General features: G+C 42.3%; 1 protein-coding gene across 2 annotated transcripts in view; it reads right to left on the bottom strand.

Moving 5' to 3' along the window:
* The window catches only part of ARMT1 (acidic residue methyltransferase 1), a 172,199-nt gene that overhangs the window by 79,393 nt on the left and 75,925 nt on the right, over positions 1-16,881 (bottom strand). For both annotated transcript variants that reach the window (XM_055267480.2, XM_055267486.2), the window contains 2 exons: positions 6,645-6,773; positions 4,504-4,760 (listed from right to left, as the gene is read on the bottom strand). In XM_055267480.2, the coding sequence (XP_055123455.2) occupies positions 4,504-4,760; positions 6,645-6,773 (386 nt within the window). The remainder of the gene's footprint in view (positions 1-4,503; positions 4,761-6,644; positions 6,774-16,881) is intronic.

Genomic DNA, 16,881 nt, shown 5'->3' with positions numbered 1-16,881 from the left:
CCTGTCTTAAATAAGTAAATAAATAAAATTATATACTAAATGAGTTTTTAAAATATTTACAACACATGGCCAGGCACAGTGGCTCACTTCTATAATCCTAACACTTTGGGAGACCAAGGCAGGCAGATCAGGAGCTCGAGACCAGTCTGGCCAACATGGCAAAACCCTGTCTCTACTAAAAATACAAAAATTAGCCGGGTGTGGTGGCACACGCCTGTAATCCCAGCTACTCAAGAGGCTGAGGCATGAGAACTGCTTGAACCTAAGAGGTGGAGGCTGCAGTGAGCCGAGGTCATGTCACTGCACTCCAGCCTGGTTGACAGAGCAAGACTCTGTCTTAAAAAAAATATATATATATATATACACACACACATATATATATTTAGAACATATGATTCAGTAAAAATAGTACACTACCTAAAGTCATTTGTATATGATTTTCTGAAAAATCTGTTCAATAAAATATTAATATTAATTATAGCTTTTCTATAATCATAAGGTTTTAAGTAATTATTAATTTCTTCTTGGCACTTTTCTGTATAAAAAATATTTTTTACAATATGCATATAGTTTTTATTACTCATTTATTTAATAAATACTTATTGAGTACCCACCATACACCAAGCCCCATTAAAGGTGCTAAAGATACAATAGTAAACAAAAGAGATACAAATCCAGCCAGGCGCAGTGGTGTGCACCTGTAGTCCCAGCTACTAGGGAGGCTGAGGTGAGAGGATCACTTGAACCCAGGAATTTTAGGCCAGCCTGGGCAAGATAGTGAGACCCCCATCTCTGAAAAAAAAAAAATTATTGACCTCATGGAGCTTATGTTCTATTTGGAAAGATGGACAATAATCAAAATATTAATATATGTAAAATGTATAGTACATTATAATAGGACTAGAGAGAAAAAATTAAGCAGTAAGGAAAGAGGGGCAAGAGATATTAGAGGAGTAAATTTTTAGCTATGTTATTCATGGAACATCTCACTTGAAAAGTGCCATCTGAGTGAAGACTTAAAGGAAATGGAGGCAGCCATGTGATATCTGGGGGAAGAGCCTTCCAGGAAAAGAAATTAACAATTGCAAAGGTCCTGAGGTATGATGAGGTCTGTCAGGTTCAAGGGACAGCAAAGAAGACAGCGATCTGGAATAGAAAGAATAAGGAGGAGAATGGTAGCAAAACCAGGTCAGGATGAGCCTTTTGGCTCATAGAAAACACTGTCTTTACCGTGAATGAGAACAGAAGTCACTGGAGGACTCTGTGCTAAGAATTGACACGATCTAATTTGTGTTTTAACAGGATCACTCTGGCTGCAGGGGGCACAGTCAGAGGCAGGAAAAACACTGCTATGAACCAAATGTTTATGTCCTCCGAGAATTCATATGTTGAAGTCCTAATTCCCAATATGATGGTATAATATTTGGAGGTTGGGCCTTTGGGAGGTAATTAGGTCATAAGAGTAGAGCCCTCATGAATGAGATTAGTGCCCTTATAAGAAGGGACACTGGCTGGGCGTGGTGGCTTATCCCTATAATCCCAGCCCTTTGGGAGGCTGAGGCAGACAGATCACTTGAAGCCAGGAGTCTGAGATCACCCTGGCCAACATGGTGAAACCCCATCTCTACTAAAAATACAAAACATTAGCTGGGCATGGTGATGCACACCTATAATCCCAGCTACTTGGGAGGCTGAGTCACAAGAATTGCTTGAACCTGGGAGGCAGAGGTTGCAGTGAGCCAAGATCACACCCACTGCATTCCAGCCTGGGCAACAGAGCAACACTCTGTCAAAGAAAAAAAAAAAGGAAGCAGCAGAAGAAGAAGGAGGAGGAGGAGGAAGGAAGAGGAGGAAGAGGAGGAGAAACATGGAGAGGTGATCTCTCTCTCTGCCGTGTGAGGATACAGCAAGAAGGCATTCATCTGCAAACCAGAAAGAGGACCCTCACCAGGAACTGAATAGGCCAACATCTTGATCTTGGCCTTCCCAGCCTCCACAACTACAAGGAATAAATTTCTGTCATTTAAGCCACCCAGTATATGGTATTTTTCTTATAGCAGCCCAAACCAACTAAGACAGAAATTAGTACCAGCAGTGGGAGGCTGCTGTAACAGATACATATTACAATACTCCAGGTGAGAGTTAATGGTGGCTTGGATGAAGTTAGTGACAATAAAGGTTATAATGGAAAGCTGACAAAATTTAGATTTGTTTTGAAGATAGATATGATGGGATTTGCTGAAGAATCAGACATGGAGGGTGAAAAGAGAAAGAGAACCAAGTTTGATAGCAAGAATTTTGAAATGATCAACTAGAAGAATGGAATTATGAGCACATGAGATGAGGAAAAGTGCAGAAGGATTTTGTGGGAACACTGGGAGCTCCGTTTTGGACACATTAAGTTTAAGATGGGCCGGGCGCGGTGGCTCACGCCTGTAATCCCAGCACTTTGGGAGGCTGAGGCAGGCGGATCATGAGGTCAGGAGATCGCGACCTTCCTGGCTAACAGGGTGAAACCCCGTCTCTACTAAGAATACAAAAAATTAGCCGGGCGTGGTGGCGGGTGCCTGTAGTCCCAGCTACTCAGGAGGCTGAGGCAGGAGAATGGCGTGAACCCCAGAGGCGGAGCTTGCAGTGAGCCGAGATCGCGCCACTGCACTGCAGCCTGGGCAACAGAGCGAGAATCCGTCTCAAAAAAAAAAAAAGTTTGAGATGCCTGTCAGAGATCCACATGGAGATGTGCAGTAGCTAGTAAGATATGTGGTTCTTGAGCTCTGGGAAGGGATCCAGGCTAGACACAGAAATGTGGGAGTCACCAGCATTTAGATACTTAAAGCCATGAAACTAAATGATATCACGAAGAGAGTAAATTTAGATACAAATGAGAAGAGATTCAAGGGCGGATCCCTGAGGTATTCCAGTATTTGAAAGCCAAAGAGACGAGGAGAAACAGTGAAAGACACTAGATAGAGGCCGGGCGCGGTGGCTCAAGCCTGTAATCCCAGCACTTTGGGAGGCCGAGATGGGCGGATCACGAGGTCAGGAGATCGAGACCATCTTGGCTAACACGGTGAAACCCCGTTTCTACTAAAAATACAAAAAATTAGCCGGGCATGTTGGCGGGCGCCTGTAGTCCCAGCTACTTGGGAGGCTGAGGCAGGAGAATGGCATGAACCCAGGAGGCGGAGCTTGCAGTGAGCTGAGATCGCGCCACTGCACTCCAACCTGGGGGACACAACGGGACTCCGTCTCAAAAAAAAAAAAAAAAAAAAAAAAAAAAGACACTAGATAGAAAGGTAAGATTAAAAAAAGAAAAAACCTAGGCATGTGTAATATCCTGGAAGCCAAAAGAAGAAGAAAGTGGTTCAAAGAAAAAGATCAACTGTAACTGATGCCACTGATTGGTCAAGTAAGATAAGACTGACCATTTAACTTGCACTGTGCACTCACTGATGACCTTAATGAGTGGTTTCAGTGGAGCAGATTCCAGAGAGAGAAGAGAAATTGGAGACCATGAATACATACAACATTTTTTTTTTTTTTTGAGACAGAGTCTCTCTTTGTTGCCCAGGCTGGAGTGCAGTGGTGTGATCTCAGCTCACTGCAGCCTCCACCTGTCCAGGTTCAAGCAATTCTCATATCTCAGACTCTCAAGTAGCTGGGATTAAAGGCACCCGGCACCACACCCTGCTAATTTTTGTATTTAGTAGACACGGGGTTTCATCATGTTGGCCAGGCTGGTCTCAAACTCCTCACCTCAAGTAATCTGCCCACCTCAGCCTCCAAAAGTGCTGGGATTACAGGTGTGAGCCACCACGCCCGGCCATACATACAATGTTTAAGGAGTTTTTGCTGTAAGTGGAAGTAGAGAAAGAGGACAGGGGCTGGAAGTATTGGGTTGTTTTTTTAAGATGAAATAAGTAAAATAAATATCATGTATTTTGTTACTAAAGATATTTAACTCATTCGTAGAATTTTAAAATATATTTTAGGAACAACTCGTTCCCAGTCTTGTCTCAATAATCACCTCTTGTCAGAATGAAGTGTGGAAAACCTAGGTTTCATGAGTTCTCTGCATAAACTAGCAATAAAATCTAATGAGGAATGTTCAGTGTGATCTGGAGTGGTCTAGCTTCTGGGATGTTTTTATAACTGGCTACTAAATAAATATCTACCTCTGTGTACTATCCCACCAGCTCAGGGTTAAACTCTACTTAGAGAAATCTTCGAAATTGTGTAAATAAGCATTTGCAGCCCTAATTGATAAGCTATAAACATGCTTAAGACAAGGCTGTATTTGTTAAGACTCTTGATGATATTTAGAAATGAGCCTTGGAAAAATTTGTCAAGATTCCAAAGATATTTGAGGTCAATAACTTTTTTTCAAATTCAGTTTCAGGGCCAAGTAATGCAAAATGCCAGTACATTCAAAGAAAAATCTTGCTATCAGAAGCTAGTATTTTAATGCTAGCTGAAGCGAAAAATACATTGCGGTATCCTTACTGTAATTTTTCATTTAACTCTACAACTTTCTTCTTTAATTCCTGGTTCTCCTTGATTGCAGTGTGAGCTGTGATTTCTGTTCTGATTTTAGAAGTGGAAAGTGCTGCTGATTCTTCTTCCAGCTCCTGAATTCTGTCTCTCAAAGAGGTAAGGAGAGATGATTTTCTGGCATTGTTTTCCTTGTAGCTCTCCATTTCAGCTTTCAATTCTTGACAGGAGACTTCTTTAGAAAGCATCTTGGATCGGAGGTCTCGAAGCTAACACAGAAAAGAAGTTAAAAAAAAAAACACCTTAACAACATAAGTTTGAAGTATCTTTAAGAAACCCAAAGCCATCATTTAAATGTTCACCCTTTTATTCATGACTTAATCTAACTTTATTTTCTTTTCTAATATTTGTATCTGTATTACCAAATGAGAAATTCTGCCTAAATAATGGACTTTATTTTTTTTATTTATTTTTTTTTTTGACACGGAGTCTCGCTCTGTCGCCCAGGCTGGAGTGCAGTGGCGCAATCTCGGCTCACTGCAAGCTCCGCCTCCTGGGTTCACGCCATTCTCCTGCCTCAGCCTCTCCGAGTAGCTGGGACTACAGGCGCCCGCCACCACGCCCGGCTAATTTTTTTGTATTTTTAGTAGAGACGGGGTTTCACCGTGGTCTCCATCTCCTGACCTCGTGATCCGCCCGCCTCGGCCTCCCAAAGTGCTGGGATTACAAGCATGAGCCACCGCGCCCGGCCCAATAATGGACTTTATATTCTATCTTTTCCAAAACCAATTGAACAATGTCTTAAGTTGTTTAGTCTCATTCAGGAGACATTTATGATGTTGATTGCATAAGCAATAAAATATTTTGCAATGGTCCACATTTTCTAAATCTGTATTGCTCTTATTGCTGCTGATAAACAGTTAGACAAGGAACCTACAAATCACATGATCTGTGATTTCACAGCCATAACTCTTCCCCACTTAAACACAGACTACTCAGTGTATCACTGTATTTCTCACACTTATCTTCTGGACCCTAACTGTGAGTGATAAATAAAAATAATATTTCAATTTCTGGAAAAAAATGGGAGAAAAGAAAAATCCCTATAGGATTTATATAAAGAGAACATTTTAACTTTTATGAGTTCTGTGATATCAAAATGCTGAACAATATATATGCTCTATTGAATTAAAATGTCAGATCTACCCTATGAGAAAAAGTTACGAAAGCATGTACTTCTTTGGAACTGTGAGTGTGCATACATACATTTATTCACACACACATTATCAACTCATCTTTCTATGGGGTCCTGGCAGCCTTAGTGAGAAATCACAGGCCAGTCTAGAACTCCCTGGGGCCACCAGGCTATAAGCAGAATGAGTTTAGGAAGACTCTCAGAAACTCCACTCTAAACCTGAGCTAGCCTACAGGGTAGATGAATCCCACGCTTCTTCCTAGAATTTCCCCAGCCAGTTGGAACTACCACAGGAAAGGGATTCAGAATTCCCTCCTAAGAACTCCACGTTGCAAGCAATCCACATTAAAGGAAGATATTCTGAGAGATGCTGAAAGTTCTCTGAGGCCCACGGAGCTTTACTTAACATCTTCAGGTGCCCCCAGATCTCTCAAGGCTGTATAGCTCCTCTGAGATCCAGAATTCAGCCCAAGCCACCTGGCTTTACAATCTGGCAAATGCATAACTTTTCAGGAATTCTAGGGGATAGACACAAGAGAACAAGTTTTAACTTTGCCAAAAGTCTTAAATCTATATCCCACTGTCCTATTTCTAATCACTCCTACATTCTGTTTCTTTTTTCTTGCTTTTTGAGACAGAGTCTCGCTCTGTCGCCAGGCTGGAATGCAGTGGTGTGATCTCGCCTCACTGCAACCTCCACCTCCCGGATTCAAGCAATTCTCCTGCCTCAGCCTCCCGAGTAGCTAGTACTACGGGTGCTCACTACCACGCCCAGCTAATTTTTATATTTTTAGTAGAGACAGAGTTTCACTATGTTGGCCAGGATGGTCTGGATCTCTTGACCTCGTGATCTGCCTGCCTCAGCCTCCCAAAGTGCTGGGATTACAGGCGTGATCTGTTTCATTTTATAAGAAGCTAAGAAGGCCCCTTTCTGAGTGATGGAGATGCATTATCTTACCTCAGACTGAGTACATTCAAATTTGACCAAAGTTGCTGCAAGTTCACTTCGAGCATTTTGAGCCACATTCCGATAGTGGTTTAACTGCTCCCGTGTGACTGGGACTTCCAAAAGATGATTGTAAGTTTCCTGGTAGAATTCCCCCAAAATACAAAATATAAAGAAGAGTGTTAAACGATCTTTTCTGTGCAGCTGCACAAAGCAAGATTAAAGGCAGAAGCATTCTTTGTATTCCAAATGTGTCAAACATGCTACACAGAGAAGTGTTATATTCAGACCATTTGGTTCTCATTCTCAAAGTTCAAAGAGAGGCAGGAGAAAGTTCAGGAACAAATGATGTGCTCCTCTAGGATGGTGATGAGATTTGTCATTTAAGAATTGGCCTGTGGCAGAGTGTGTTGGCTCACACCTATAATCCTAGCACTTTTGGAGGCCAAGGCAGGAGGATTGCTTGAGGCCAGAAGTTCCAGACCAGCCTGGGCAACACAGCAAGACCCTATCTCTACAAAAAGAAAAAAAAATTTTTTTAATTTGTCAGGCATGGTGTCATGACCTGTAGTCCTATCTACTTGAGAGACTGAGGCAGGAGGATCACTTGAGCCCAGGAATTTGAGGTTTCAGTGAGCTATAATTGCACCACTGCACCCCAGCCCAGCCAATAGAGAAAGACTGCCTCCAAAAACAAGACAACAAAAAAAGGTTTTCCTCCCACTCAACTCAAATGGTATTTGACCTCTGCCCAGAATCAATAGACTCAACAAAGAATTATCAGAGGAGAACAATGCTACATCCTGTGTAACTAGGGACAGTTTTCGTTGCTTTTCTTTGTCCAGATCACAAAGATGATCAACTCATTTCTTGTCTGTTGATTAAAGTGTCTCATTTATTTATCAAAGAGATCATGTGATCTAAATGTAAACGTCTGTCTCCTTTGTAACTATTCACTATGCCTTTTATACTCAGTCTCATAACCTCATAACCATGATATTCTCAATCTCATAATCTCATATCCATGAATCATGAAGGCAACTGAAATGAACATGTGAGATGAGACATGGCTGGGTCACACATGGACAGCCCCTGCCCATCTGGAAGGGAACAGGTCTCAGCTCCACTGATGTTTGCAGATACAGAAATAAGGAATTTCCAGCCTGGCCAAACCACTCCAATTTGGGAATTTCCAATTCCAAATCATTCTGGTTTTTCAAGACAAGCCATACATCCAGACTTTTTGAAGTGTAAATTCCCGGTTTTTGCAGGTTGGCAACTGATTTAAATGTTTAAAAAAGAAACACATATGAATCAAATAAACACACCTGCAGAACAGATTTGGTGGGTTTGGCCTGTGGGCTGCAGACTGAACCCTCTGGTCCCGTTTCCATCCCACTCATGCCATATGCCTGCTTCCTTCAAGAATTATTACTGAGGTTGGATATCTACACCACCTCTATGGAGTTTCCAAGGCCTGTGGTCTTTGTGAAAGACACAGAAGAAAGTCATTCGTTTTTGAAGGAATACGAAAGAGGTCACATAAAGGAGGATTTCCCGGAGTATCGAAATGGCCTCAGGAGGCTCAGTGATAAAATCTTTTTAAGACTGCCAGAGACTACTCCACTGCCAGCAACTACTGTTTGATATAGTCATGAATGCAAAAGTCTTCTTAAAGCTCATAACTTTTCAACAAGCATCATGACCTGTGTGATTCAATCCACAAAATGCCAAATAAAACCTTCAGAGCTCTTAGTAATAGCTAGTGTTTGCCAATCATAGCACAACCAAGAAGATGGTAGATATGTACTCTGGGGAAAAAGCATAAAAAGTTTAACTGAATCTCTTATTAGAGAACCACATCCTGTTCAGACTCATTCAATAGTCGGAGGGTCTTCTCCACCCTGACCACCACGCCATATTTTCTAAACTAGGCCATATGAGGACATAGGTCACATATAAGAGATTTCACCTATAGTATGTATGGCATACCATTTTATAAAATTTATTAGGAAAATAAGTTTCCCAATGGCTATGATTATTTGATTATTTCTTTCAATGACTAACATCTCTTTTTTTTTTTTTTTTTTTTTTTAAGAAAAGAAGCTAGGCCAGGTGCAGTGGCTCATGCCTGTAATCCCAGTGTTTGGGGAGAATGAGACAGGAGGATCACTTGAGCCCAGGAATTCCAGACCAGACTGTGTAACAGTGAGAATCCCATCTCTGTGAAAAATTAGCTGGGCATGGTGGCATGTTCCCGTTGTCCCAGCTACTTGGGAGCCTGAGGTGGGAGGAGCGCTTGAGCCCCAGGAGGTCAAGCTGCAGTGAGCTGTGATCGCACCACTGCACTCCAGCCTCAGCAGCAGAGCAAAATCCTGTCTCAAAAAAAAAAGAAATGAATGAAAGAAAGAAAAGAAAAAAGAAAAGAAGCGAAGCTATATATTAAGATATTATTCCCTTGACACTGGAGTAGGGACTACATTTGGAGAGCTCTTTTGATGACTGAGTTTAGAAGGTAGTTGCTGGATTTACATCACCCTCAGAGTCCAGCATTCTGGAGATTATCCACCAAGTAATATTTACTGATAGCCTACTCTGGATCACGCAATGAGCTGACAGTCTAAAAGGGGAAAGAGAATTTATCAAACAACCACACTTAGAATTGTATAATTACAAAATGAAATAAATGCAAGGAAGGCAAAAAGGCAGCTAACAAAGGAAAATGACTTCAGATGAAGGAGGTGGAAGGAAAGAGTTCCCTAAAGAAGTGATGAATTTTTTTTTTTTTTTTTTTTGAGATGGAGTTTCACTATTGTTGCCCAGGCTAGAGAGCAATGGCACGATCTTGGCTCACTGCAACCTCCACCTGCCAGGTTCAAGCGATTCTCCTGCCTCAGCCTCCCAAATAGCTGGGATTACAGGCATGTACCACCACACCCTGCTAATTTTGTATTTTTAGTAGAGATGGGGTTTCTCCATGTTGGTCAGGCTGGTCTCGAACTCCCAACCTCAGGTGATCTGCCTGCCTCAGTCTCCCAAAGTGCTGGGATTACAGGCATGAGCCACCACACCCAGCCAGAAATGATGATTAAATAAGAATGAAATAGTCAGCCAGGTGCGGCAGCTCACACCTGTAATCCCAGCACTTCGGGAGGCCGAGGCAGGCAGATCACAAGGTCAGGAGATCGAAACCAGCCTGGCTAACACAGCGAAACCCCGTCTCTGCTAAAAATACGAAAAAATTAGCCGGGTGTGGTGGCAGGCGCCTATAGACCCAGCTACTCAGGAGGCTGAGGCAGGAGAATGGCGTGAACCTGGGAGGTGGAGCTTGCAGTGAGCCGAGACCACACCACTGCACTCCAACCTGGGCGACAGAGCAAGACTCCATCTCAAAAAAAAAGAAATAGTCAAGAGGTATTGAAGCAGGAGCTGCCCACATCATTCAAATAGCAAAAAGTCCATGCAAGGGCCCTGTGGCAGGGATCTGGCCCATGCAGGCAAGGATCTGAGAGAAAGCAGAGATGCCTACAGACAAACACAGACAAAACATCGTGGCAGCAGGGCTTGAAAGGCAGCCCTGAGGCCATTAATATATTTTGTATCTGGTAGGGTTTATTTTTCAGAATAACCCTGGCTATTCTTACATATTCATTTTCCCATATGAAATTCAAAATCTTCTTGGAAAATTCCAAAAAATTTTATTGGTATTGTTATTGGGGTCATGTTAATTTTATAAGTAAACTATGGAGAATTTATATGTTTTAAATGTTGAGTGTTCCACCTAAAATCATTTTTCTCATTTGTTCAAGAAGTCTTATTCTTTTTTTTTTTTCCTTTTTTTTTCTTTTGAGACAGAGTCTCCCTCTCACCCAGGCTGGAGTGCAGTGACGTAATCTCGGCTCACCGCAACTTTCGCCTCCCAGATTCCAGCAATTCTCCTGCCTCAGCCTCCCGAGTGGCTGGGATTACAGGCATGTGCCATGACGCCTGGCTAATTTTTGTATTTTTAGTAGAGACAGGGTTTCACCATGTTAGCCATGCTGGTCTCGAACTCCTGACCTCAACTGATCCACTCGCCTCAGCCTCCCAAAGTGCTGAGATTACAGGCATGAGCCACCACACCCCACCTATGCTTCTGTATTTACAAACCCTTTACAATAACTGTATTGCTTTCACAATTAGAATAAACATTCCCTCTTAAATTTAAAAAAAGAGACAAGAACTGACAAACATCACCAACCCTGCTATGCTGTATCTTTATGAAGAAGGTGATGACAAAGAAACAACCATAGGTAACAGACTTGAACAGATATGAAAGCTGACATCTTGGGGGTTTTCTCTCTTAATTCAGTCCTCCTGGACTACATAAAATTTTCTGAAAATTCTTCAAGTTTTCCTGTATCAAACAATCTTCCCTTAAAAAAATTTTTCCCCTATTTAAAATGGCAAGATTAAATAAAAACTCATCCATTTGTCCTCACCTGAGGACAATCTAAGTTATTAGGTACCTCTCAGCTAACCCATGAAGCAATTTTAGATTAGTTTTAGAGAGCCAACTACATATGATTTGATTCTGCTACTGATATTATTATGATAATGATTGAAATTGTCTCACGGGGTGGCTCATAGTCTTTTCAGAATAAAGGATGGTTTCAAAGCTCAATGGCATAAAGCAAAGATAAGCTTATTCATAATTTAGTACACAATGTGCCCAATTATCTGACCTGGGGACAATGTCTTGGGCCAGTCTTGCTACTATGGTATTTAGTTGTCTTATTATCCCATGGATGAAAAAATAAGAAGAAAATCACTGTCTGCCCCTGACACACAAAAGCTCCTAAATCCATTCCATTCTTATCATTCTATCCCATAACCAATCTACTCTTTGTCCCAGCATTATCCCATGCTGCAGTACACAATCGTCTTACCGCAGGCTCTTCCATTACGGAATGCCTCCTTGTACCTGTCTCCTCTCTCCCTCTCCCTCTCTCTCTTTCTATTTCTCTCTCCCTCTCTTTCTCCCCACGTCCCCACCAAGCTTCCAGTGGTGCCCAGTAAGCAACTCCTTCTAAGAAGCCCTCCCCTACTGTCCATGTTCTTCTCACTACAAAAAAGTTTCTTCCCTAATTTACAGTGTATACATTAAGTCTTGAAAGTTGCATTTCTCCAATGTAATCATTCATCCTGTCAATTTTTGACTATTTGCAATTCTTCCCACTTGGGAGGACTTTCCTGGCCCTCCTGGTTTTCTTCCTTCTTCTGTCTGCTCATGGTTTCTGGGGCCCACTAGAGCCTGCAGGGGAGAGTGTGGCAGCTGTGGGATCCAGAAAATATATCTGAGCATCTATACTTCAGCAGCCGTGGGAAAAGTTTTGGAAGAAGACATTTCTGCATAAAATCAAGTACGGTGAAAAAGCTGATCATATTGTTCTTACATTATTTTCCCATCTCTTTTCTCTTGGATGTTAGTCTTATTCAAATAAAAATCCTTCTAATATAGCTAAGCTCGATGGCTCACACCTGTAATCCCAGCACTTTCGGAGGCTGAAGCAGGCGGATCACTTGCGGCCAGGAGTCCATAGCCAGCCTGACCAACATGGCAAAACCCTATTGAAAATGCAAAAAAAAATTAGCTAAGCATGGTGGTGCACACCTCTAGTCCCAGCTACTCGGGAGGCTGAGGCACAAGAATTGCTTGAGCCTGGAAGGCAGAGGTTGTAGTGACAATGATGGTGCCACTGCAATCCAGCATGGGCGACAGAGTGAGACCCTGTCTCAAAAAAAAAAAAATTCTTCTCATTCAACATCCATGTTGAAGTGAATGCAGTGCTCTAAAATATTCTTAACACTCTTGCTCCTCTGAGTCTTCTTTTCACTGGGTGGGCAGGGGCTGCACTTAGAAAAACTTTCACTCTTCACACTCCCTCACCTAAAAATCAGGCAATTAAGGCCTAAAATGGGAATTATATTGCTGGATAGAAAACAAGTAGAAGGCCAGGGGTGGTGACTCATGCCTGTAATCCCAGCTACTCAGGAGGCTGAGGCAGGAGAATCGCTTGGACCCAGGAGGCAGAGGTTGCAGTGAGCCAAGATCACACCACTGCACTCCAGTCTGGCAACAGAGCGAGACTCCATCTCAAAAAAAAAAAAAAAAAAAAGCCCAGGCGGGGTGGCTCATGCCTGTAATCCCAGTACTATGGGAGGCCAAGGCAAGCAGATCACTAGGTCAAGGGATCGAGACCATCCTGGCCAACATGGTGAAACCCCATCTCCACAAAAAATACAAAAATTAGCTGGGCGTGGTAGCACATGCCTGTAGTTCCAGCTACTAGGGAGGCTGAGGCAGGAGAATGACTTGAACCTAGAAGGTGGAGGTTCAGTGAGCCGAGATCATGCCACTGCACTCCAGCCTGGGCAACAGAGAGAGACTCCGTCTCAAAAAAAAGAAAAAGAAAAAGAAAATGAGTAGAAGACAGATGAAAGAAAGAAAGAGAAAAAGAGAGAGGAGAGAGAGAGAGAAGGAGGGAGGGAGGGAAAGAGGGAGGGAAGGAAGGAAGGAAGGAGGGAAGGAAGGAAGGAAGGAAGGAAGGAAGGAAGGAAGGAAGGAAGGAAGGAAGGAAGGAGACTAGTACCAGATCTGGAAGCAATGATTGCTTTCTTTGCTGTATAATAAATAAAAACAAATTTAAAGTATGCTTAATGGAGGGATATGTAAAATGTCCCAACTACTGCAGGAGACACTTTTCTTTGCTGTATAATAAATAAAAACAAATTTAAAGTAAACTTAACAAAGGGATATGTAAAATGTCCCAGCCACTGCAGGGGACACTTTGGCATATACCCTGTGACCCACAGTTCTACTTCAAATTTTATATGCATGTTCATGTTCTGTAAGTGTCCATCAATACAGAAATTAGTTAACTATAGTGTCACACGTGTCTGTATGAAGAGACCACCCAACAGGCTTTGTGTGAGCAATAAAGCTTTTTAATCACCTGGGTGCAAGCAGGTTGAGTCCGAAAAGAGAGTCAGCAAAGGGTGGTGGGATTATCATTAGTTCTTAAAGGTTTGGGATAGGCGGTGGAGTTAGGAGCAATTTTTGTGGGCAGGGGGTGGATCTTACAAAGTACATTCTCAAGGGTGGGGAGAATATTACAAAGTACCTTCTTAAGGGTGGGGGAATATCACAAAGTGCATTATCCCAAGGGTGTGGAGAGTGTATTGTCATAAGGTCAATTGATCAGTTCGGGTGGGGCAGGAACAAATCACAATGGTGGAATGTCATCAGTTAAGGCAGGACCTGGCTATTTTCACTTCTTTTGTGGTTCTTCAGTTGCTTCAGGCCATCTGGATGTATACGTGCAGGTCACAGGGGATATGATGGCTTAGCTTGGGCTCAGAGGCCTGACATATAGTACATTCATAAATGGGAATCTCCAAAGCAGTTAAAAGAATCAGACTAGGCCAGGTGTGGTGGCTTATACCTGTAATCCCAGCACTTTGGGAGGCTGAGGCAGGCGGATCATGAGGTCAGGAGATTGAGACCATCCTGGCTAACACGGTGAAACCCTGTCTCTACTAAAAATACAAAAAATTAGCTGGGTGCAGTGGTGGGTGCCTGTAGTCCCAGCTACTAGGGAGGCTGAGGCAGGAGAATGGCATGAACCCAGGAGGCAGAGTTTCCAGTAAGCCGAGATTGCACCACTGCACTCCAGCCTGGGCAACAGAGTGAGACTCTGTCTCAAAAAAAAAAAAAAAAGAATCAGACTAAATCCATTTGGATCTATTTGGAGATAAATAGATCTCAAAAACATACTGTTTTTTAAATAAAGTAAATTAGAGAACAAAACTAACAGTATGATACCATTTATGTCTTAAAAGTACATACCAAACAAAATACGTGTATATGCACAATGAAATGAAAAAAATATTTTTAATGGTCTGAAGGACACTCACCAAACTTATATCATAATGACCTCTGAACAATGGGAGAAGATGATCAAGATTAGAGGTGGTTGTCAATGGAAACTGTAGCTTCATTTGTAATGTTCTAATTTTTAAAGAAAAAGTGACTATAATTTTAGTATTAAAATCAATTTCTTAATTAAGTAAAAGACAACTGGAAGCATGTTTTAAAAGTCCAATTAATTAGGTTTTCAGTTTTACATCCTAATATTCATATACTGCAGGCTTTAAGAATCTGAAAACTGTTTGTGAATTCCGTGTTTGTGAATTCTTTATTGGCTGCAGAGGCCACAGGAAATCCTGAACTTGGACCCCTGCATGGTCAAAGGAGAAGTCAAAAGGAGAATCACTGAGTTCCAGCTGAGAGAGGAGAAAGGAAGAAACTAGTCAGGCAGACAGTTAGGGTGGGTCCTTGGATGAATTCTTTCAAACTGAAGAACAGCCTGCAGGCACAGATAAGTGAACTTGCACAGGGGGGCTTGCCCAGACATGCCCTCAATGGAAAATTCCATCCCCTAACACATGCACAGTAAGGAGAACAAAGCAATATGGAGTAACTTAAGCTAAGGGCCCACATGTGCACTAGGAGGTCAGGGTGGAGCTACCAGAAATTTGCACCTTATGCAAATGAGATGCCCAGCCCTCATCAGTTTCTTATAAAAGCCTTTGCATTCAACTTCAAAAACCAGCAACCCTCTTCTGGGTCCCCTCTCCCCTGCAGTGAGCTTTCTCGTTTCGCTTATTAAACTTTTGCTCCAACCTCACCCTTTAATTCTCTTGGTCCTGAGACAAAGTACTCCAGGTGATAACTCACACAAAGAGACCAATACATTGTGGTGCATTGGCCAGACTGTAACACAGCAGTGTTTGCAATGCTTTTGTTGTGCAAGCACACATTTTGACTACATTTGGGACAGGAAATTCATTGTTAAAATAAACGGAATATAAATAGTGTTCTGGCCAAAAGATTAAGTGTCTTCAAGGATTAAAACAAGAATTCAATTTTTTTTTTTTTTTTTTTTTTTTTTTGAGACAGAGTCTCACTCTGTCACCCAGGCTGTAGTACAATGGCACAATCTCAGCTCACTGCAACCTCCACCTCCTGGGTTCAAGAGATTTTCCTGCCTCAGCATCCGGAGTAGCTAAGATTACAGGCATGCACCACCATGCCTGGCTAATTTTTGTATTTTTAGTAGAGACGAGGTTTCACCATATTGGCCAGGCTGGTCTCAAACTCCTGGCCTCAAGTGATCCACCCGCCTCAGCCTCCCAAATGCTGGGATTACAGGCATGAGCCACCATGCCTGGCTGCCAAGAATTCAATGATTTTTAATATTTTTATTAACTGGAAAAATATCTCCAATTAGCAAAGGACATGCCAGAGAGAAAATTAAATAGCTTCTGTCTTGCACTAAATCCTTACTTTATTTTCCAAGGTGTCCTTAGCTCTGCCTGAAGAAGGCTCAATAAAAATAATGCTGCTTCATCATTTCTAGGACCCACTTCTTCTGTTAGACAGAATCCATAGCATCCAGCTGCACAAACTCCTGAGAGCAACAGAGCCTCCACAGTGGCCCATTTTGTAAACACATGAGAAGAAAGTGGGAAATTGCAGCAGAATGCAATCTCCCCACGTCTCACTTTAGCAGAAATCAACCTTCCTGTAACAATTCTACTGTAACTGGAAAGGGGTCCCATTCCAGACCCTGAGAGAGGGTTCTGGGATCTTGTGCAAGAAAGAATTCAGGGAAAGTCCACAGAATAAGGTAAAAGCAAGCTTATTAAGAAAGTAAAGGAATAAAAGAATGGCTACTCTCTAGACAGAGCAGATAGAGCAGGGCATTCTCGAAAGCAAGAAGAGGAACGCGCACACCTTAGGTACGATGCTTGTTTATATGTAAGGTTGTTATAAAGCTTCAGTGCTACAAAAGGAATAGCACTTGAATATAACATTTTCTTTTTAATTCTCAGCAAGGCAAGTTACTTCTATAGAAGTGTGCACCCTTAAAGACGGAGCAATGGTGAGCGCACACTTGGACGAGGGAGGGGGAGGGGTTCTTTTCCCTGATGTACGTGGCCCCTGCTGCTGTGTTGTTCCCCTATTGGCTAGGGTTAGACCGCACAGGCTAAACTAATTCCAATTGGCTAATTTAAAGAGAATGACAGGGTGAGTACTTTGGCGGGAGTCAGGGCAGAGCAGGTAGCAGGTAATTGGAATGAGTTAGGGTTGAGCAGGTGATCGGAATGAGTCAGGGTGGAGTAGGTCATTGAAAAAGGTTGCTTT

The sequence above is a fragment of the Symphalangus syndactylus genome, chromosome 2 (assembly GCF_028878055.3).
Source record: "Symphalangus syndactylus isolate Jambi chromosome 2, NHGRI_mSymSyn1-v2.1_pri, whole genome shotgun sequence".
NCBI classification, from domain to species: Eukaryota; Metazoa; Chordata; class Mammalia; order Primates; family Hylobatidae; genus Symphalangus; species Symphalangus syndactylus.
Note: the sequence above shows the minus strand (reverse complement) of the source record. Positions and strands in the feature narration are given on the sequence as shown.